Source organism: Prionailurus viverrinus, chromosome B3 (genome assembly GCF_022837055.1).
Source record: "Prionailurus viverrinus isolate Anna chromosome B3, UM_Priviv_1.0, whole genome shotgun sequence".
NCBI lineage: Eukaryota > Metazoa > Chordata > Mammalia > Carnivora > Felidae > Prionailurus > Prionailurus viverrinus.
Window position 1 is genome coordinate 67,660,667 of NC_062566.1, and position 22,317 is coordinate 67,682,983.

The 22,317-nt window shown below is 40.9% G+C and overlaps 1 protein-coding gene across 1 annotated transcript in view; it reads right to left on the reverse strand.

The window, feature by feature from the left end:
- Positions 1–94: 94 nt before the first annotated feature.
- SUPT16H (SPT16 homolog, facilitates chromatin remodeling subunit) overlaps positions 95–22,317 on the reverse strand; it is a 40,354-nt gene continuing 18,131 nt past the window's right edge. The window contains exons 6-26 of the mRNA XM_047861471.1: positions 22,102–22,253; positions 20,755–20,927; positions 18,901–18,991; positions 17,648–17,721; positions 17,398–17,510; positions 15,311–15,376; positions 15,104–15,199; positions 14,882–14,997; positions 14,639–14,792; positions 13,809–13,936; positions 13,211–13,346; positions 12,979–13,105; positions 12,602–12,720; positions 11,783–11,908; positions 11,342–11,454; positions 10,951–11,026; positions 10,440–10,609; positions 3,095–3,224; positions 2,308–2,437; positions 2,103–2,180; positions 95–1,440 (exon numbers count right to left, since the gene is read on the reverse strand). Of these exons, the coding sequence (XP_047717427.1) occupies positions 1,295–1,440; positions 2,103–2,180; positions 2,308–2,437; positions 3,095–3,224; positions 10,440–10,609; positions 10,951–11,026; positions 11,342–11,454; positions 11,783–11,908; positions 12,602–12,720; positions 12,979–13,105; positions 13,211–13,346; positions 13,809–13,936; positions 14,639–14,792; positions 14,882–14,997; positions 15,104–15,199; positions 15,311–15,376; positions 17,398–17,510; positions 17,648–17,721; positions 18,901–18,991; positions 20,755–20,927; positions 22,102–22,253 (2,514 nt within the window). The 3' untranslated portion in view covers positions 95–1,294. The remainder of the gene's footprint in view (positions 1,441–2,102; positions 2,181–2,307; positions 2,438–3,094; positions 3,225–10,439; positions 10,610–10,950; positions 11,027–11,341; positions 11,455–11,782; positions 11,909–12,601; positions 12,721–12,978; positions 13,106–13,210; positions 13,347–13,808; positions 13,937–14,638; positions 14,793–14,881; positions 14,998–15,103; positions 15,200–15,310; positions 15,377–17,397; positions 17,511–17,647; positions 17,722–18,900; positions 18,992–20,754; positions 20,928–22,101; positions 22,254–22,317) is intronic.

Below are 22,317 nucleotides of genomic sequence, written 5' to 3' on the forward strand. Positions count from 1 at the left end.
TCCAAGGTCTTAGCGCTCTCACAGGTGAGAAGAGGACCTGCCCTCAGGAACTGCGAAAGGACGGTCACAAAAGGTGACTTTACAAAAACAAAACAACAACAAAAAAAACCACAGTTTATTTATCTTTTAGTTCTTCCAAAATTGAAAATATCAAGTCCTACTGCTAAGGAGAAAAAAAACAAACAAACAAACAAAATCCGAGACCCCTCCCCCCCTCTTCTCTTAAGGTCACAGAACACAGGAGGAACTGCAGCGGGACAGGTGGGTACAGAGAACCGGGAGGGGGAGGGTGGCAAGATAAACTCCCCAAATACTTAAAAAGCTGTTCGACAGAAACTGTGATAAATACAGGACAATGCAAGACAAGTAAAAATAAGGAGCAGCAGTGACGAGAGGCTGTGTTGTAGACGTGGCCTCCCTTCCTCTTCTCTTTTCTCATCAAGGTATTCTAGGCCCAAGGCATGACCTGCCCCTTCCAGATCTAAATGTTGATTCCTCTGAGCCTCCTCCTAGATTTCACTAGAAGCAGTGTTGTGAGGCACGACCATTCTTCCTCAGACACATCAGAAAAGGACCAGTGGTGACTTTGCTTCTACCATTGTACCCTGTGTGAATTTGTAAGGAGGATGAAACCGAGCCAGGGGGTGTCCCTGCTTCTTGTCTTCAAAGGCGGCAGAAACACCTCTATCGGCACGAGGCAAACAGGCAGGAAAACTCAGGCGGAGGTACCGGCCCGATCTGCCCTCACTAGCTCAAGTTGTATGGTTTATCACAACTATCAGCAAATTCCAAGAACCTTTTCTTGAGCACTGCAAAGATGGAACTTAAAAGAGATGTGAGGAAGGTCATGGCAGTGGGGCAGGATGGAGGACTGAATCTGCTGGTCAAGAACCATGGTACAGGTAGTTAGGGGTCACCTCGTACCAATGTCTTGGAAACAGCTTTGAGACATCAAAGAGTAAGATGTCAGAAGCCATCGATGTCCTGGCGGAAGGTGACAGGAAGAGAGAGGAATGAAACGGTATTTATCAACAGCGGAAGCCTCTGCCCTTCTTCAAGAACACCTCCTCCCTTGCCATCTGGATGGGGCCACTGGCACGTGTCCTGGTGGGCCTGGAATTCCCCGAGTAGATTGGTCCACACAAATGGCCCCCTAAACCCATAAACACAAATGGCAAAACTTCAAAAGGAAAAAAAAAAAAAAAAAAAAAAGGAAAAATACAGTTTCTATGTCATGTAAAATTTGTAGGGGTTGGCTGGATAAAGAATGGAGCTGAGGACCAGAGTTCAGAAGTTACTTCCTCTTTTTCTTGGGGGGTGCAGAGCTGTGTCTGGAACCACGGTTAGAGCCACGGCCTGAGCTGTGCACAGATGCCTTCCTCTTCCGGCTCATACTTCGACTCTGTTCTTCTTCTTCCTCGTAACGACTTTCACGGTCCGCTGAACAGGAGAAAAGAGGCATTACTAGTTAGCTATAGGGTAACTTAGGTACCTAACAGTACTTAATAGCACTTTGAAGTAACACAGGGAATGTCCTCTGGAGTCAAGTATGTTTTAATCTCAGTCACGTATTAGTTGTGTGATCTCAGGCAAGTACTTAACTTTCCTGAGCCTTGGTTTGTGTTATTTACACAACAGAAAATTGTTCTAGGATTAAATAAGGTAGCCTATGCAAAGTACGGATCCCGATGCTTGGGGTCCAGTAGATAGTGTTCCCCTTTCACCTTTAACTGCTATCTAGCATTTGGTTTCAGAGTAACTAAACCACTATTACAAAAACCTTCCTAACCTGGAAGAGGCCCAGAAAGTTTGACTATTATAGGACTTAGACTTGGAAACTGAATAGCCTAATTCTTCCAAGACTATGTGGCTATCATAGCTACAGACCCACTGTGGCTGTGAGCAGATGAAGAATGACAGAGTCATGTCACTTGGAGGGTATGGATACATTCCAGAACTCATTTGCTTGTCTGGCTGATGAACTTGGAGCTATAGTTCCCCATCAGTTTCACAGTGTTCTTTTGGTACTCTTCTTAGGCCAAAAAAATCTCAAAATACTAAAATCCATTAGAAATTTGTGCTTCAAAAATAACAAAGTTTACCTTTTCGGGCTTCTTCCTCCAGTTCATCCCAATCCTTTCCACTCTCTTCTTCACTGCCCAATGATTCCTTGGAATAGTCTGGAATAAAATTAAGTCATTAATTAGTCATTAGACAGGAATGGAACGACAGAATTCTTCCCTCCTTTATGGGGTCCAGAAATGATAGATTAGAAAGCCATGAAATATTTTACCTATAGAGACTAACCTGATTCTTCAGCTTCTGATGAATAATCTTCATCACTATCCTCCTCCTCCTCTTCATAGTCGTCTTCTGAAGGATTGAAAGTCTCATCTTCGATTTCAGACTCTGAATCCCCTTCCTCAGCATCACTCCCCTGGTGAGTTACAGTTGGAGAGCATAATACTATTTACTCGGTTCTTTTTTTGACCTTCACTTCATTAACCTAATTAATTCAACCCACCTAGCACCCCAGCATTATTTCCGTATTACATGAAAAAAAAACCAAAAAACCTGAGTGACCAAAAGATAAATAGGACTAATTTATAATTACTAGTAAGGTGCGATTACTAAATATCTAGTTTGTATTTCTTAAAAATTCACTTCATCCTTCCTCACCCAGGAAAATTAACCAGAGATACTCACGGAAATAATGCATTATGCAGAGGTGGGAGAATCATTTTTTAGAAAACAATTTTTGCAAAATGCCCTAAACTTACACCTGAAACTATTACACTGTATGTTAATTATACTTCAGTCAAAAAAACCAAGAACTCAAAATGCCCTAAAGAATTTTTTCCCAATACTAAGAGTCTCCTTAAAAGAACAATTTTGCAATTTCAAAGAAATCTCAGTGGCTACCAGTCTCCAATTAATTTATCAGCTACCTGTAAAACTAACTAGGAGAACAGCACAGTAATACTAAGCTCCCATTTGATCTGCTCCCGTACATACTACTTCTGTAGCATTTCCTAGCAGCCTGATGGTAATGGGCAACACTATGTACCGGAAAAGAAACCCCACACTCACGCACCTCACCCTCAGGTTCTAGGAAAGACCAGCCACCTTGTTCGAAGAAGCCCTCAGGGTCATCAACAATGGTCTTCATGATTTTAGTCCAGTTGAGGGACTGTACTCCTTCTGTGTACTTTAGGTCACAGGAACTAAGAGACAGGACACGAGTCAAAGTCAATCCTCCATATTTTCCGAGAATGCACTGTGTCCTCTTGCTCATTAGTATCTCTGAGGAGCAGACATTCTCTGTATTGGGCCACCAGAATAGACCCAAATGGCTGATATGTCTCCCAGAGACCAGCCCTCACGACAGAGCAGCATTCCGACCGAAGCAAGCTTTGTCCCTCCACAAAGGTCAGCCTCTCCCAGTTTTCCATTTTCTTTCTTAAGCACCAATTTCCCCATTCCTCCTTTTGGCCTTTCCTCCTCACCTATGCTTTCCCCTGATTCCACCCTTATTTGCAAGTAGTCTCAACTTATAACCACTTATGCGCTTCTTACTTTTCAGCTCTGATCGCACATATGACTGCAGTTAAGAAAAGGCAGCTGGCCCTAGCTTTCCCTCCTCAATCTTCCACTGCTTTCTTATGTATTGTTCATTTGATGCAAGGTATATTCGAAGGTAGGAGTAAGTTTCTTGTTTAGTACCTAAAGTGCTAAGAAAATGTACAAGTAACTTTCTTTCTTTTTTTAAATGTTTGAGAAAGAGCAGGGGAGAGGCAGTGAGAGAGACACAGAATCTGAAGCAGGCTCCAGGCTCTGAGCTGTCAGTGCAGAGCCCAACACAGACACTGAACTAATGAAGGGTGAGATCGTGACCTGAGCCAAAGTTAGATGCTTAACTGACTGAGCCACCGAGGCACCCCTCAAATGACTTTCTTTTTGTCCACTTCTGTTGAGGAAAGCTCAATCAATTCAAGTGGGTGGGAAGGAAGAGAGAAATGAAAAAACCAAAAAACCCCAAAAAGAAATGACAATAGTGAGCATCACTAGAAGAAAGCCTCACAAAACCTGAGAACCACTGCCCCAAATCCATTATAGGCCTCATCATATACACTGTAACTTGCACATCTGGCCATGATGGACGGAGTACCAAGAACTAGATTTACCTTTCCAATTTAAGTTACTAGAAAACCAAACAAAATATAAAACAGCTTTCAAACACTGGATAAAAAGAAACATAGGACTGGGGCACGTGGGTGGCTCAGTTGATTAAGCATCCGACTTTGGCTCAGATCATGATCTTGCGCTTTGTGAGTTCAAGCCTCGAACTGGGCTCTGTGCTGACGGCTCAGAGCCTGGGGCCTGCTTGAGATTCTGTGTCTCCTCTTCTCTCTGTACCTCCCCCATTTGTGATCTGTTTCTGTCTCTTAAAAATAAATAAACCTTTCAAAAAAAAAAGAAGCATAGGACTATATAGTCCCCAAAAGGAGGAAACACACAGGGTTTTGTTTTATAACTGCCCTAGTTTTCTGCCTGGAGGCAGTTCCCAGGCTGCTATGTAGGGAGGGGAACCCAATCAGAACCTGAGAGAAAGAAGTATTTGGGGATGCTGATACAGCTAGAATTTTTGAAGCTGAGAGTACTGGAGAAAAGAATGACAGAAAAAGCTCTGGAGATTTGCAGAGGGATCCCTTTCAGTCTGTGGCCAAGAACTGATCTGCACATACATGAGAGGAAATTAACCGGAGCTCAGCAAAGAAGCACTGGAAAGCAGTTGGCCACACAATTCCCAGATCTCATACCAAACTGGAAATAGTTCCTGGTCCTACCAGCTTTAACAGAAAGACCTTAAAACACACAGGGAATCAGAGTGCTTAGAAGAGTACTGCCTCAGAGGTGGGTAGATTAGTCCTAGACTAAAAGCTGTTCTGAACCAGCACTAATGACATTTGAGAACAAGTCCTGAAAGATGAAGTGGTATCCAACTCACTTAACTATATCATTGAATGAAGTCTAGAAAAAAATCGTAAAGCCTAGCACCCAGCGTGCCTGGGTGGCTCAGTTGGTTAAGTGTCTGACTCTTGATTTTGCTCAGGTCATGATCTCCTGGTCGTGAGGTGGAGCCTCATGCTGGGCTCTGCACTGTGTGTGGAGCCTGTTTGGGATTCACTCACTCTCTCTCAAAATGAATAATTAAAAAAAAAAAAAAAAATTGGGGCACCTGGATGGCTCAGTCGGCTGAGTGTCTGACTCTTGGTTTTGGCTCAGGTCACGATCTCATGGTTTGTGGGTTTGAGCCCTGCACCAGACTCTGCACTGACAGCACAAAACCTGCTTGGGACTCTCTTCTGCCCCTCCCCTGCTCGTGCACGCTCTCTCAAAATAAATAAATAAATAAATACATTTGAAAGTAAAAATAAAACCTAGCACCCCAAAATGTATAGTCACAATGTTTGGCAGCCGATCGCAAATTACCAGACATGCAAAAGGGCAAAAAAAAAAATCAAACAATAGAAATAGACCCAGAAAATACAAAGATGGTAGATGGAAGTATCAGATAATGACGTTAAAAAAAAGCTATTATAAACATGCTCCAAATGTTTAAGAAGGAAGACAGAAACTTGAAGATGCTGAAAAATGAAGATAAGAAATTTGTGTAATTAGTCTCAGAAAAAACAAAAACAAAAACGGGGGTAGGTGGGGGGGATGGGGATTGAGGAAAGAGCAAAAATATTTGAAGAATAACGGCCAGAACATTTGGGGATGTGATGATCTAAGAAGCCCAATGCACACCAAACAGAATAATCCTTAAAAAAACAAAACCACCCACAATAAAGCAGATAATAAAATGCTAGAAACCGATGACAGAAATACAAAACAAAAACGTCAGTCTGTTCAGAGGCACAAAGATGACAGCAGACACCCAGTAAGCCAGAAAACAATGGAGCAACATCATGTAAGTATTAAAAAAAGACAATTCTATCTACAGTCAGGAAAAACATCTTTCTGAAGTGAAAGGGAAATAAAGACTTAAGAAAAAAGCTGGGAGAATTTGTCACCAGAAAGCCTGCATCTCAAATGCTAAAGGAGGAGGTTTATGAGGCAAAGGAAAATTAAAGGAGTTAGAAGATTGGAACCACACCATGGAATGAAGAGCACCAGGAATGTACATATGTGAGCAAATATCCAAGACTTTTGTTCTCATTTTGTAAATTAAGAGGTAACTGCCTGGGGGCGCCTGGCTGAGTTGGAAGGGCATGTGACTCTTGATGATCTCAGGGTCCTGAGGTGGAGCCCTATACTGGGTGTAGAGATTACCAAACAAACCAACCAACCCATCATAAACTTAATACACAATCATACAATTAATGCAAGGGTGCCTGGGTGGCTCAGTCGGTTTAGCATCTGACTTTGGCTCAGGTCATGATTTCACGGTTCCTGAGTTTGAGCCCCATGTGGGGCTCTGTGCTGACAAGCGTGGAGCCTGTTTCGGATTCTGTGTATCCCTCTTTCTCTGCCCCTTCCCCCCTCCTTGAGCTCTCTCTCTCTCTCTCAAAAATTAAAATAAATCCAAAATAAGGCATAAAAAGGAGAAAAGCAACAGAGAACATAGAGGAAAACAAATAGCAAGATGGTAGATTTAAACCCAACCATATTGATAGTTAGCATTAAATGCAAACGGTCTGTTTTCACCAATCCAATTAAAAGTAAAAATTCTCAAAACAGATTTAAAAAAGTGAGACCCAAATATATATTGTCTTCAGGTAAGGCCCTTTAAACATAAAGTAAGTTAAGAACAGAAAAAAAGACATGTTATGTAAGCACTAACCAAAATAAAGCTCGAAGTCCGTAAGAATATCGTTACCAAGCTGATTTTTGAAACAAGGACTATTATCAGGTATAAGGAAGGACATTTCATAATGATGAAAAAAAATCAATAGAATTAAACCACTAGGCAGACTGACCAACAAAAAGAGGAAACAAATTATCACTATCAGGAATAAAAGGGGACACCATTATAAATTGTATAAATATGAAAGTTGATAACTTAGATTAAAAAGACCAGTTTGCTGACAGACACAAGAAGATTCTAACCTTTATGTACAATAGCCAATTCTGAAAAGGAACAAAATCAGAAGAATTATGCTACATGATTTTAAGACTTACTTTCTATAAAGCTACAATAATTGTTTCAGCGATGTAAGGACACACATAGGCCAATGCAACAGAATAGCATCCCAAACTACACCCTCTCCAAATGGTTGATGGCTTTTTTTTTTTTTTAAACAAGATGCCAGGATAATTCAGTAACTATGGGGTAATCTCTTCACAAATGATACTAGAGTAATTGGCTATATTTGGGCAAAATACAAATCTTGACCCTTATGCTACAGTAAAAAATTAACTCAAAATGGATCACAGACCTAAATGTAAGAACTGAATCTATAAAACTCTAGAAGAAATCAGAAAATTTTTATGATTTCGGGTTAGTCAATTTATTAAATAAGATCTAAAAAGCGCAAATTACAAAAGGAAAAAATAGATCAGACTTCATGAGAAATTTACACTTCTAGTCTTTAAGATACTTGAGAAATGAAAAGGCATAGAATCTACTGCGAGAAAACATATGCAAAACCTATATTTGATGAAGGATTTATAACCAGTCTAAAGAATTCTGACAACTCAGACAAACAATCTGCTTTTTAACATGGACAAAAATATGAAGAGACTTCCTCTAGGATACAGAATGACACATAAGCTCAACATCATCAGTCATCATGGAAATGCAAACTGAAGTCACAATGAGACAGCACTCCACAGTTACTATAATGGCCAACATTAAAAAGAGACAAGGGGAGCCTGGATGGTTCAGTCAGTTGAGAAACCAACTCTTGATTTTGGCTCAGGTCAAGATCCCACAATTGTGAGATCAAACCCCGCATCGGGCACTGAGCTGGGTGTGGAGCCTGCTTACGATTCTCTCTCTCTTAAGCCCTCTGCCCCTTCCTCATGTATGCACAGCAGTTACAATTCTCAGGTACTGCAGGTTTTCCAGAAAATGATTTGATAGTTTCTTACAAGGTTAAACGTAGAGACTTTACCACAAACCATGCGACCCAGCAGTGCCACAACTTAGGTCATGTACTCAAGAAATGAAAACTTAACGTTTACACAAAGACCTGTATGTAAGGTTTATAGCAGCTATTCCTAAGAACCCCCAAGTGGAAACAATTAACATTTCTATTAAGGTAAATGAAGTATGGAATATCCATGCATTGGAACACTCCTCAGTAACAGAAAAGAATACACTACTGATGCACTCAACAACTTGGATAAATTTCAAAAGCATTATGCTAAGTGAAAGATGCAAGGTACCAAGATACTTATGATTCCATTTACATGAAATTCTAGAAGACACAAACCACATAGTGATAGAAACCAGGGATAGGATTACAGGGAGGGGACCGACTTACATAAAAGTGTATGAAGAACTTTTAGGAGTGAAGAAGTGTTCTACATCCTAATTATGATGGTAGATTCGCGACTGTACACATTTATTAGAACTCATCAGACCATATACTTAAATTGGTGAATTTTATTACACGTAAGTTTTGCCTTAATAAAACCGATTTTTAAAAAAATACATTAAGAAATGGGCAGAAGACATAGACACTTTTCCAAAGGTGACATCCAGATGGCCAAAAGACACATGAAAAGATGCTCAATATCACTCATCAAGGAAATACAAATCAAAATCATGATGAGATACCACCTCACATCTGTCTGAATGGCGAAACTTAACAACACAGGAAACAGATGTTGGTGAGGATGCAGAGAAAGGAGAACCCTCTTACACTGTTGGTGGGAATGCAAACTGGTGCAGCCAGTCTGGAGAACACAATGGAGGTATCTCAGAAAGTTAAAAATAGAAGTACCCTACAATCCAACAATTACACTATTAGGTATTTACTCAAAGGCTACAAGAATAAGATTCAAATGTGTACATGCACCCAGACGTTTACAACAGCATTATCAACAACAGCCAAACTATGGAGAGAGCCCAAATGTCCACTGACTGATGAATGAATCAAGATGCATATGTGTACACACACACACACACACACACACACACACACACACAATGGAATATCACTCAGCCATCAAAAAGGATGAAATCTTGCCATTTTGCAACGACATGGATAGAGCTAGAGTGTACTATGTTAAGCAAAGTAAGTCAGAGAAAGACAAATACCATGTAATTTCACTCATGTAGAGTTTAAGAAACAAAACAGATGAACGAATGGAGGAGGGAAACAATCCATAAAAGACTCTTAAAGAACAAACAGAGGGTTGATGGAGGGAGGTGAGTAAGGGATGGGCTAGATGGGTGATGGGCTCTAAGGAGGGCACTTGATGGGATGAGCACTGGGTGTTGAATGTAAGTGATGAATCACTGAATTCTGACACCAATACTGCACTGTATGTTAACTAGAAATTAAATAAAAATTTGAAAAGAATTAAAAAAAAGTCACCTTTACAACACATATTTGGGATATTGTTATCACCTACCTGCCTATGTCTTAAGAAAATCCTCAGGAAAAGCATAAATTTGTATCTTTCTCACAATTTATTTCTAAGTTCTCTCAACCCACCTCTTAAGAGGAGAGTCACATCTCAGCACTTCTCCTTCACTGGTAATAGGCAGGGGTGTGTGGAGCGCAGAGCAAATTATACTCACCACTACCCAAGCTTCACCCTTTACCTAGAGTATAACATCTCCCTGTTTACTGGAGTTTTGGTACTCCTGTGTGAAATTCTTTTATAGCTGACGTAAAAGGCTAAAATTCAAGTTTTATCTTATGGGGCATCTGAGTGGCTCAGCTGGTTAAGCATCCGACTCTTGGTTTCGGCTCAGGTCTCAGTTTCATGAGTTCGAGCCCTGCGTCAGGCTCTATGCTGGCAGTGTGGAGCTTGCTGGGGATTCTCTCTCTCTACCCTTCCCCTATTCGCACGGTCTCTGTCTCTCTCAAATAAATAAATAAATAAATAAATAAACTTAAAAAATGAATTGAAAAAATTATCTTTCAGTAAAAGTAAAAGAACTAGTAAGAGATATCCCCTTTTTATAACTAACTGATTATACATGTATTCAGATTTTTATACACCTATCAAGGAGAGTCCAAGATGACTTTTTTTTTGATTTTGTATGTGTAAATATTCAACAACTACTGTTGGAATTTCAGGAAGAAGTTAATAACTCTATCTAACAGATGCCAAATTTCTAAGTCCTGGGCTGTAACTCCCCAACGGCAGTTTCTCCCTTAAGTCCACCAGCAGATTTTATATACAACATACCATGCTTATATTCTGTAATCGAGGGATCAAGGGGTAAATGGGAGAGTGCTGGCAGACTGACTTACTTCAGCCATTCCTTGATGGGGTCTAGGGAGGCTACCGGAATGGCGTTGATCATCGTCACTTTCTTGCTGTAGTCCTTGTAGACTATCACCATATCAAAGTTCTTCAGGTGAAACTGAACCCGCTCGAAGTGAATCAGCTCCACTTCATCCAAGGTCACCACAAAAGGTGGCTGTCAGGGAGAAATGAGATCACTATCACATAAGTCCCCTAAAGCACGAGCATTTTCAAATACTTTCAGGGCCTAAAAATCACTACTGCTTTTCGGGAAGACTAAAAGCAATGCAATGTACTGACAAGTCTCAGTATAAGGATTTGCAAGATCAAAATCTTTCCTCAAGGAGAATAAATTTAAAGAAACTGAAGAAACTATTTAAAAAACTACTTAAAGAATCATTTGTTCAGTAAGTCGTGTCTAAGAAAATCTTCAGAAATAGTAAAGACCTAGTTTTCAAAACACCTACCCTTTCTTTTCTCTAACAATTTTCTTACTAAAAGGGAAGAAATACTCACCCACTCTGTAGCGTTTACAAGCGCACTACTAGTAGGCTGAAGGAGGCAGGTACTCCTGTAAGGAGCTCCATTAAATCTGAAAGAGAGTAAGAGAAAGGCTCACAGGGACTGGGCCCACTCAAGAGAAACGTGCTGCCACAATACACTTCTTGCCTTTCCCCATTCCAAACCCAGCTCCAGCATACTCACTGGAGTCAATTACAGGGGAAGCCTCTCAGTCTGAGCCACTCACCCCAGCCTAAAAATGTTCAAGAGGGAATGGATGTCTCAAAGGTTTTTCAATCAAAGGAAAAAGGACACGATCTGTGATGTTAAATTATCACAAAGGAAGAATGACCAATTTTCCTAATAGGCAGATGACACTTCAGGTCAAAAAGAAGAGATATGTTACCCCAAGTCCCTAAAAGGCACTTCGAATTCCAGTTCCTCCTTAGTCAGAGCCTCTACTTTCTCAATGAAATTTTTAAACGCTGTTTTCAGTTTATGCCTCATTTCTCGTTCCATCTGTAGAAGGAAAAAAAACTAATTAGCTACAGTTATCACTTCACTCGTACATCCATTCAAAAAGCCTGAAGTACTTTTGTGGTCCTTAATCCTCATTCCTGTGACGCCAGTACGAAGAGTTTAACCCAGCCCACTACACCATTAACTGCAGAGCTGAGTCTGCAATTCAAGTCTGCCCCATAAGCCACTGCACCATACCATCCCCGCGCATACTTGAGTTGTTCTGCAGAAAGATGCAGGGGTTATTTACAAAATATAACTACTGAACTCAGATCTGAACCACAAGCTACCTGAATACCCTGCAAATAAAATCCTCAATCTCACAGACCTGCTCAGCATAGAGGTCATCTCGGTCGTGCATATGCTGATGTTTCCCCAAGTCCGTGGTGATCTCTCCCACTTCTGTGTAGAATTGCACATCCGTGTGCCGCTTCTTCCCGAACATGATGGCATTCTGGGGGCACGGAGTGGAAAAAACGAGAAAGCAGTCAGAAAACTCAGGCTACACAACAAAGAGGCAAGACCACAACAAAACAACGTGAAGTATAAATAGTATCTACCCTGGAAACCACAGCATCTATGTAAAAATAGTCAAACTGTCCCTGGTGTCGTCATGACATTTGGGAATGTGAGAGTGTACACATTTTTTAAAGTATTCCTATTTATTAGAATGAACTTGGGAGACTTTGCCAAAAATAAACTGTCTAAAGAAACATTTTTCTACTTCAGAGACAGGAATCTAGAGAAAACCTTAGGTTTTGGTGGTTATTATACAGCACACCAAAGGAACATACATGCTTATTAGCACCTTCTAGATTTTAGACACTGTGGACTTTATAAACATTATCTTATTCAACCCCCTTTACCTTTTGTGATAGGTGATATCATTCATCATTTATTTATTAATTTAAAGTTTATATATTTTAAGAGAGAGTGTGTGCGCGTGCACAACAGGGAGAGGGACAGACAGGGAGAGAGCGCATCCCAAGCAGGCTAACTGTGAGATCATGATCTGATCCAAAATCAAGAGTTGGACGCTTAATCAACTGAGCCACCCAGGTGTCCCTATTCGTCACTATTTTAAAAGAAAAAGAGTAACAGAAAGATCTTGCCCAAGATCTGACAGCTTGTAAATCAAAAAGCGTACCTTGAGGTGAAAGTGCAAGACAATAATCATTTCTCCATCACATGGCTGAAACAAAGCATGCTTGATGTTATTATACAGAATATCCACTTTGTCTCCTCGAACAGATGTGAAACGGAAACCTGGGGGAAAACAAAGGAAGCAGCTAAGCATCAAGCAGCATGAGGTGAGGCCAGAAGACATTGCGTCTTTTCTGGCTGATTGGAACCGAGTCACAAAAAATGCCGCAAACCACACAGAGCTTCTTTCCCTTCCTTGTGCCCGTACAGCAATATATATAGATTCTTTCCAGCAGCTCCCTCACATACGGATTATCCATCTGTCACTCCTACAAATGTGCCCCAGAGACAAAGCCCAGACACACGAGAGATCATTCATACCATTGACGTGGGCCTCCAGGGAACCCTGCATCCTCTTCTGGGCAATGTTTGGGCGAATGTATAGATCTTTCAGTTTGGGATTGCTCCGGTTTAGATTGATCACTAGGGAGTCTTGTTTCACAATGCCCTAAGTAGAACGAGAATTACTGTGAATCCTCATGTAACTGTGTGTCCCCTCCAAACCCACACGTATCCTTTTGCACAATGGTGCTCTGTTGGTGTCCAGGCTCACCTCCTTCTCCTTCTCTTCTGCTTCCCGGGTCTTATAACGCTTCTGTACTTCTTTTATAATTCGGAAAGCATTCTGGAGGTTCAAGGCTGGTACAGTCTGTTCTCCAGGTGCCTTCATATTTGAAGCTCGGTATGTGCTGTGAAAAAGGAGAAGCCAGAACTTACAGAAGTATCTTTATCAGGTCAGGTAACCTGCACTCTTCACTGTATTTTTAACGGACTTAAATGTCTTTCAGAAGATAAAGATACCAGTAAATGGTAAGACAGTGTCTGGAAAGCTGAAAAACATCCCTCTTTCTTCTCTCTTAAATAGAGCATGTTATAAATGGCTAATCCACTGGGTGGGAAATCACACTTATTTTTCAAATCTGGCATAGCCAATTATCCCATTCCACACCATGAAGGAACAGACTCCAATGAGGCACACATTTCCTTATTTATGATTCTACTGCAAAACATGTGTAATCATTTTAACATATATTCATGAGGATTCTAAACTGGGTTCCATCGTCAAAACCGTACAAAGCACAATGAGATGTTCCTGAGAGTACCACTCCAACCAGCAGGGATGGGGGATGGTTGTTTTCCCGGGGACTCACATTTCCTTGACAAAAGTGGCTTCTGGGTTAGGAAAGATGTTGCCCTCATTCCTGCCAAGAGCACTGCCTGGGCAATAGAAGTTGATTCGCAAGTAAGTATAATCTCCTTCCACGGACATGCTTATATTCTGCTCAAAGAAAAGGAAAGCATTAACAAAATAAGTTTCTTTCCAAAGTAAAGGTTAGTACTTAGAGACATTAAAATTAAGTTAGGAGTTACGAGCTGACTGCTAAACCTAGCCTGTAAACCTTCACCCAGGTCTGATTTTTTTTACCTTCACCTAGCTTATTTTTTTTGTATGACAAGATGTGTGCTTCCAAATGAATCACTGGCTTCTCAGAGTACCCTGAACCACATGTCCAAAAACATGCTAAAAAATGTTTAATGCGGGGGGCGGGGTGGGGGTGCTTGGGTGGCTCAGTCAGTTGAGCGTCCGACTCTTGATTTTGCCTCAGGTCATGATTCCAGGGTGGTGGGATTGAGCCCCAAGTCAGGCTCCATGCTTAGCATGGAGCCTGCTATGGATTCATTCATTCTCTCTCCAACCCTCCCCCAACTCATGCTCTCTCCCTATAAGAAAAAGTAAAACAAAATAAGGCAAATGCTTAATGCAAATTATATTTCTAGACTAGGAGATCACTGAACATTCTAACCAAGTGCAAAATGGAAAAGAAGGAGAACAATAGCAGGAGACAAGGAGAGGGGGAGTCAGCAAAGTGAGAAGGGTGGAGAATGAGCAGAGGGTAGAAGAATCGGAAAAACAATCTATGGAAAGCACAACTCATAGTTTCAGAACCAGTCTGGATGGATCCTGACTCAATGCTCATACCTTGATTGTGGCAATGTGAAAAGGTGTCGCGATACCGAACACAGGCATTATCACGGTCTCGTACTTCTTGTCGATATAGATCTTCATTTCCCGAATATGTGGTTCCTTAGGCATCAAAGATGGGTTTTTATAGGACACGTTAGATTTGCGAGCTCTGGAGTGGGGATAAAAACATTTTTTGAGGAATTTCTACAAATCAAATACAAACCTAAGACAACCTCGTTGCCCAACACAAACTCTTACTTTTGAATCTGTTGCTCTCCTTTCTGTTCAGTCAGTCGCCTCTTTGCTTCCTCATTGAGTTGAGCTGCCAGTTCCTTTTGATGCGCTCTCCGCTTCTCTTCTGCGGTCATCTCGTTCTAGAGGACACACCCAAGTCAGCAGAACTGCCAGTCTTACAGACGTGCCCCAGACGGGAGCCAGAGGACAGAGAGAGAGTCAATGTGATTAAAACAACAAACTCACTCGTGTTCTTTCAGTAAGCAGTGCTGCCCGAGAACCTCTTCCCAACAGGTCCTCGGCCTCATCTTTCTCCTCCTCCTCCTCCTCTTCATCCTCATTCTATGGGGGAAAAATGAGAATCAGCAATTCCAGTTTTAACCTTTTTAGCCAGTTATTACTTTAGCCTTTTCACGGTACCAAACTTCCTACACCACTTGCTTTTCTTCCTACCTTTAGAAAAATCCCCACATTCTTCACTTTTTTCTTCACGGAAGTGAGGACAGTAGCTGGGCCATCCTGGAATAAAAGGAAGAAATCAGAGACATTTACAAGAGCATTTAAATAAAGCACTTTCACTTTCTAGCCTCGTATACAGTTGGCCAATGCTTCGAAACTTGTGGATACTAAAATCTCTGACAACGCATACAGATTTTATCCTCCCAACCTCAAAGGAACTATAATTTAGGAGGCAACACTGGGATAATGATTACGAATACAGGCTTGATGTGAAACCTCCCTCAATCACTTTCTTGTTTTGTTTTGTTTTTTTTTAATGTTTATTTTCTTCTTCCTTTTTTTTTATGTTCAATATATGAAGTTTATTGTCAAACTGGTTTCCATTCAACACTCAGTGCTCATCCCAAAAGGTACCCTCCTCAATACCCATCACCCACCCTCCCCTCCCTCCCATCCCCCATCAACCCTCAGTTTGTTCTCAGTTTTTAAGAGTCTCTTATGCTTTGGCTCTCTCCCACTCTAACCTTTTTTTTTTTTCCCTTTCCTTTTGTTTTTTTTAAAAAAAGTTTTATTTGAGAAAGACAGTGCAAGCGCACCCGAGTAGGGAAAGGGCAGAGAGAAAGGGGGAGAGAGAATCCCAAGCAGACTCCGTACTGTCAGTGCAGAGCCTGACATGGGGTTTGATCCCACAAACTGGGAGATCATGACTTGAGCCGAAATAAGAGATGCTCACTGAGCCACCCAGGTGCCCTTTGCCTCAATCACTTTCTAGTGGTGATATGTGGCAACTTCTACTTCTGTGCCCCAGTTTATCTGAGGATAAAGTATCTACACTTCACAGGGTATCATAATTCAGTGAATTAATGCATAAAAGTGCTAACATAATAAGAACTCAGAAGTATTTGCTATTATGAACATTAAGGATCAATTCTGCTAAGTGAAAAAAAGAATTATAAAAGACCACAACTGCCCAGAACCAGTGGTTTAGTTGTTGACTAGGTTTGGGGAGCTTGGGGGGAAAATGAGGAGTGACCGCTAGGGTACACGGTTTCTTTCTGAGGTGATAAAAATGTTCTAAAATTAGACTGTGGTGCTGATTGCTGAGAATATACTAAAAATCACTAAATTAAACACTTTCAGCAGGTGAACTGCATGGTATGTAAACTGTAACTCAATAAAGCTGTTAAAAAAATTTAAAAAAAGAATCAATTCCCAATATTATCATTATCCAGGTTCAAGTCACAAGTTGAACTGTGTGGTTTCAATTATTCTCTGTATTTGTGGGGCACCTGGGTGGCTCAGTCGGTTAAGCGTCCGACTTCAGCTCAGGTCATGATCTCACAGTTTGTGGGTTTGAGCCCCACGTCAGGCTCTGTGCTGACAGCTCGGAGCCTGGAGCCTGCTTCTGATTCTGTGTCTCCCTCTCTCTCTGCCCCTCCCCTGCTCACACTCTGTCTCTCAAAAGTAAATAAATGTAAAAAACAACAACAAAAAAGGAGGGTGCCTGGGTGGCTCGGTCGATTAAGTGTCTGACTTTGGGCTCAGGTCATGATCTTGCAGTCTATGAGTTTGTGCCCTGCGTCAGGCTCTGTGCTGACAGCTCAGAGCCTGGAGCCTGCTTTGCATTCTGTGTCTTCCTCTCTCTCTGCCCCTCCCCCACTCATGCTCTGTCTCTGTCAAAAATAAACATTAAAAAAATTTTTTAATAAATTATTCTCTGTATTTGGATGACAATCTCTATTCCTAGCTGTATTGGGTCACTGTCACATGGACCTCTCCCTTCAGCTAGCATTTAACACTTAAAATTAAAAAAAAAAAGTTTGAGAGAGCGCACGCCCAAGCATGTGGGGGAGGGGCAGAGACAGAGACAACCCCAAGCAGACTCTGTGCTATCAGCACAGAGACCACTGAGGGGCACAATCCCACGAACTGTGAGATCAGGACCTGAGCCGAAATCAAGCATCGGATGCTTAACTGACCCAGGTGCCCCTAACAAACACCTTTAAGAAAAAAACTCCAAAGAATATAAAATGTATTTTCAATGTTAGTTCATGAACAATCAAAGGTCAAAGAATACACACCTCATCCACAAGCACTGTGTCACCAATGAACAGAGCATAGGTTTTCTCTTCTGGTTTCTTCCCTTCCTTGTTAGTAAGGTCTGAGAATCCCAAATTGATGCTGAAAACCATCCCTAAAACAGCAAACAGGAATCAGTCTATAACCGTGAGAGAATGGAGAAGTGTAGATTTTACACAGAAAATGGGGAAGATGAAGCTAAAGGAAATTATTCAAAAAAGTATTTTCCTACTGCACGCCTGTAAAACTCACCTTTCTTTAGTTTGTACTGATTTTTACTATTAATTACTAAAGAGCCTTCACGGAATTCAATTCCCATTCCAAACCTAAAAAGGAAATGAAGAGAAATTTCAGCAATAGGCTAAAAGATCTCTAACATGGGTCAAGTACAATATATTCTATTTCAATTTTCAGGATAAGGCAGATAAGTATGTTGAGTGATTGGCCCTGCTGATCAGTCAGTTAAGGAAGAGGATTCGAGGACAGTCTTTGGGCTAATAATATGTTGAAACAGATTTCCTAATTAAGTACCTCGTGTAACATTTATTATATCAAGCCTTTTTTATTTTAGCTTATACACCATATTTAAATTTCAATATTCTACCAGTTTTCCTATAAACAACTTAGTAGACTGTTAAGGGGAATATTACCAAGACCATAGTAAGTGGATTAAGCACAGCAATTAATAAAAATTAAAAACTTTTTTTTATATTTAGGAGTTAGAAAGCGAGCACAAGTGGAGGGGCAAAGAGGGGGGAGGGTGGGACAAAGAGAAAGAGGGAGAAGAGAATCTTAAAACATGGTTCTACACTCAGCACAGAGCCAGATGTGGAACTTGATCCCACGACCCTGGGATCACGACCTGAGCCGAAATCGAGAATCAGCTTGACTAAGCCACTCAGGTGCCCCAAGCAAGGTGATTTTTTGTGGACTGTTGGTAACTAGGATTAAGTCACCTGGGCCAAGACTTGGTACAGGCCAATGTATTTCCTCTTGTCCATCAGAAAATTCCAGAAAGAAACTATATATCCCAGACTAGTTTCCATCTAAGGAAACTGCCCAGAGCCTTTGTCTTCCAAAATGTCTTTGGTTCTATAAGATGTTGAGTATTTCTAGGTGATGAATGGTCAAATACATTGGAGAAATACTGGATTAAATAAAAATTGAAAAAAAAAATTAATTGTAGGATATCTCAAGAGTATTTCATTTGCAAATGTGAGCTGAAGTGTTCTAAAAGAGGACATACAGTAAGTAACGACTCCTAACACTAGTAATTTAAGCCTAGAAGGTCTATTGGCATCTACTACATTGGTCTGCAAAAATCTCCACCTCTTCCCAGGAAGTAGAAATGAAATCTTTCCCACATTCTCTGATAACACTATGTGTTTGGACCGTAAGTTTAAGAGTCCATAAATGCTGGGTGAATTGATCTAAGAATATTTTGCCTGACCACGGCCAGTCATGAAAACTATCTCAGAGTGACAATGAACTTCATCACATCTCACCCTAGATTTTTGGTAATTTTGTTCAGCAACTCTGGCTTCTGCTTTTTAACCACATCCATGACAGCATTATACACGTCACATATCTTCACACCTAATGACAAAACAGAAAGGAAACATTATAGTATCTTTTAGGTGGAGAAAAACCCCAAAATGACCACAAGTTAAAAAAAAAATTTTCTTTAATGTCTTTATCTTGGAGAGAGAGAGAGAGAGAGAGAGAGAAAGAGAGTGCACAAGAGCAAGCAGGGGAGGGGCAGTGAGAGAGGGAGACACGGAATCCGAAGCAGACTCCAGGCTCTGAGCTGTCAGCACAGAGCCCGACGCAGGGCTTGAACTCACAAACTGTGAGATCATGACCTGAGCCAAAGTCAGACGCTTAACCGACTGAGTCACCCAGGAGCCCCTACGACCACTACGTTTCCATCAACATTTTTTTCACCTATTAAGTTCCCTAAAGCAGAGTTTCTCAAAGTGTGAACTAAGAAATGAAGCTGCAGGAGTGGTAGGGCTTAGAATTCTGCATTTTTAAATAAACAACTCACCTAGTCACTCTTAGTTACACTGTTTGAGAATCAATGACGCAGGAGGACTATGGGATGCCAGGTCTCAGTGAAGTAATTTGAGTTGATAAATGGCGTAATAATTCAAGTTATCATACATTTTGACAAATAGGACTACTGAATGGGTGAATTACTATTACAAAGACTCTGGCCTTGAGGGAGACAAACCATAAGAGACTCTTAAATACAGAGAGTAAACTGAGGTTTGCTGGAGGAGAGCTGGGTGGGGAATGGGCTAAATAGGCATTAAGGAGGGCACCTGTTGGGATGAGCACTGGGTGTTACACGTAAGTGATAAATCTCTAAATTCTATTCCTGAAATTGTTATTACGCTGTACGTTAACTTGAAATTAAAAAAATAAACTTTTTAAAAATTAAAAAAAAAGGGGCACCTGGGTGGCTGAGTTGATTAAATGTCTGACTGCAGCTCACGTCATGATTTCATGGTTCGTGAGTTCAAGCCCCATGTCAGGCTCTGTGCTGACAGCTCAGAGCCTGGAGCCTGCTTCTGATTCTGTGTTTCCATCTCTCTGCCCCTCCCCTATCCACATTCTGTGTCTCTCTCAAAAATAAACATTAAAAAATTTTTTTGAAAAAAAAATTTAAAAAAAGGAGGACTCTGGCCTTAATGTTTCATGATCTATAGTATGAACACAGTCTTCAAGCCAGAGGAGTCTAGATATGGTGGACTCAAAGGGGTCCTTATCCTCATCAAACTACCTGGGACTATTACTTCCAATAGGATTTCTCAAGATCAACTTGAGGTAACACGGAGGAATTGTATCTAGAAGCTATGGGCACATGGGTGGGCTTATAGAGTAGAAAACTTGAAGTCCCATTTCGCCAACTAGGAGTGTAGAGTCTCAAGACAAAAGAGGTGTGGTGTCAAGCACTTTATTTCCTTCCGAGGTATGCAATTGCTTGCTTAGCAGAGTTGCTATTAGTTTTGCCCTTAGACTAAGATTCCTTGTATCCATTCAATGTAGAATTAACAATACACATTCTGTTGCTAGAGATACTAGTTCTCAGAACCAAAGAAAAGTAACAAGGCCAGATATTTTATGAAGATTTGGATGCAGAGGCCTAACTGGCCACAGAAGTTTTCTGCAAACACCAATGTAAAACCACAACAACCACGTATGCTAAAAGACTGAAGAGTGAAATGCTAGGGTGATTCAAAGCTAGTAAAATCGAATTCTATTTTTAGTATAAACGCCTCAGGGATATACATGCACATAAACACTAGAGACACTTTAGTTTACTTCATTTCCGAATCTTTTCTAGGGCACCTCACCATGTCTTAATTCCTTTAGCAGTTCCTCTTGAAGCTGGAGCAAAAAGTTGTAATTTTCTTGAACTTCCTGAGAAGGGTCAACCATCAAAGTGCGAACAAGGTTGGAGCAGTAAGATTTGAAGCGAATACCCATGGCACAAGTGATGGCCCCAAAATGCATGTGATTCTTGTCACTAGAGACCAAAAGAAGAAAGCATTTCATTATGCAAACTAGCAAAGTCCTTAGTAGCACTGGCATAAAACATCTATAATCACCTTTCCCTGTTATATCCCATAGCTGAAGAAGGACCTACACTCTTTTTAAAAAACAGATTAGCTTATAAAGAGGTAAAATTACTGACTGAAGCTCACAGGATAAAAATTCAGTGAGAAGCTTACTTGTGGTTTCCTAAATAGACAAAAAAATATACCAAATTCTATTCATTATAGTTTTAAAGCTCAAGGGTAAGCCATCACTTTTCCACCAGCCACTATGAACTGTACTATGCATTATGAATTAGTTCCTTCAGCCTGACCAGGAAAAACAGCATTCTTCATATATTTTTAAAAATTACAGGCACCTGGGCGGCTCAGCTGGATCAGGGCCGACTTTGGCTCAGGTCATAATCTCATAGTTCATAGAATCGAGCCTCGAGCTGAGCTCTGTGCTGACAGCTAAGAGCCTGGAGCCTGCTTGGGATTCTCTGACTCTGTCTCTCTCTCTGACCCTTCCCTGCTCTCACACATGCATGTGCTCGCTCGCTCTCTCATAACTAACTAACACGTTTCCTTTCATTCAAAGAAAAAACTCAGAAGGGGAATTACATTATGGGATATCTCATAATACCTTAATGGTTTTTCTCAACACGTTTTACATTTTTCTTGATATTTAAAACAAATTTTTTAAACATTTATTTATTTTTGAAAGAGCATGAATGGGGGTGGGGGAGCAGAGTGAGAGGGAGATACAGAATCTGAAGCAGGCTCCAGGCTCTGAGCTGTCAGGACGGAGCCCAATGTGGGGCTTGAACACATGAACTGTGAGCTCATGACCTGAGCTGAAGTCGGACACTTAACTGACTGAGCCACCCAGGTGGCCCTCTTGGTATTTTTAATCATCTGGAAAAGCAAAATGAAATAAATGCTCAAGTAAAAGGGAGTACCAACGTGAAATAAGATAAAAATATGCAGGGGTGCCTGGCTGGCTCAGTTGGTGGAGTGTCTGAGTCTTGATCTCTCAGCTGTGAGTTTGAGCTCCACGTAGGGTATAGAGACTAAACTTTTCTGAATTCCAAAATGAGTCCAAGAAAAAAACAGGCCAAAAGCTGAAATGCTCTGATTGTTATAATCTGAAGTTCTCATACTTACCTCACCACACTGAACTTGAGATTATAGTTGCCACCACTCTGAATGATAGGAGGGTAACACATCTCCACAGTAGAAGGGTCTGCCCCAGCAAGGTATTTTTTCTCTTCAATGGCCTTTTCCACAGACTCAGCCAGTTTGCTGTGTCGAACTTTCTGTATGCATAAAGAAATAAAATAGTTAACAATATTCACCAGAGGGTGACAAAGAGTCTAAAAG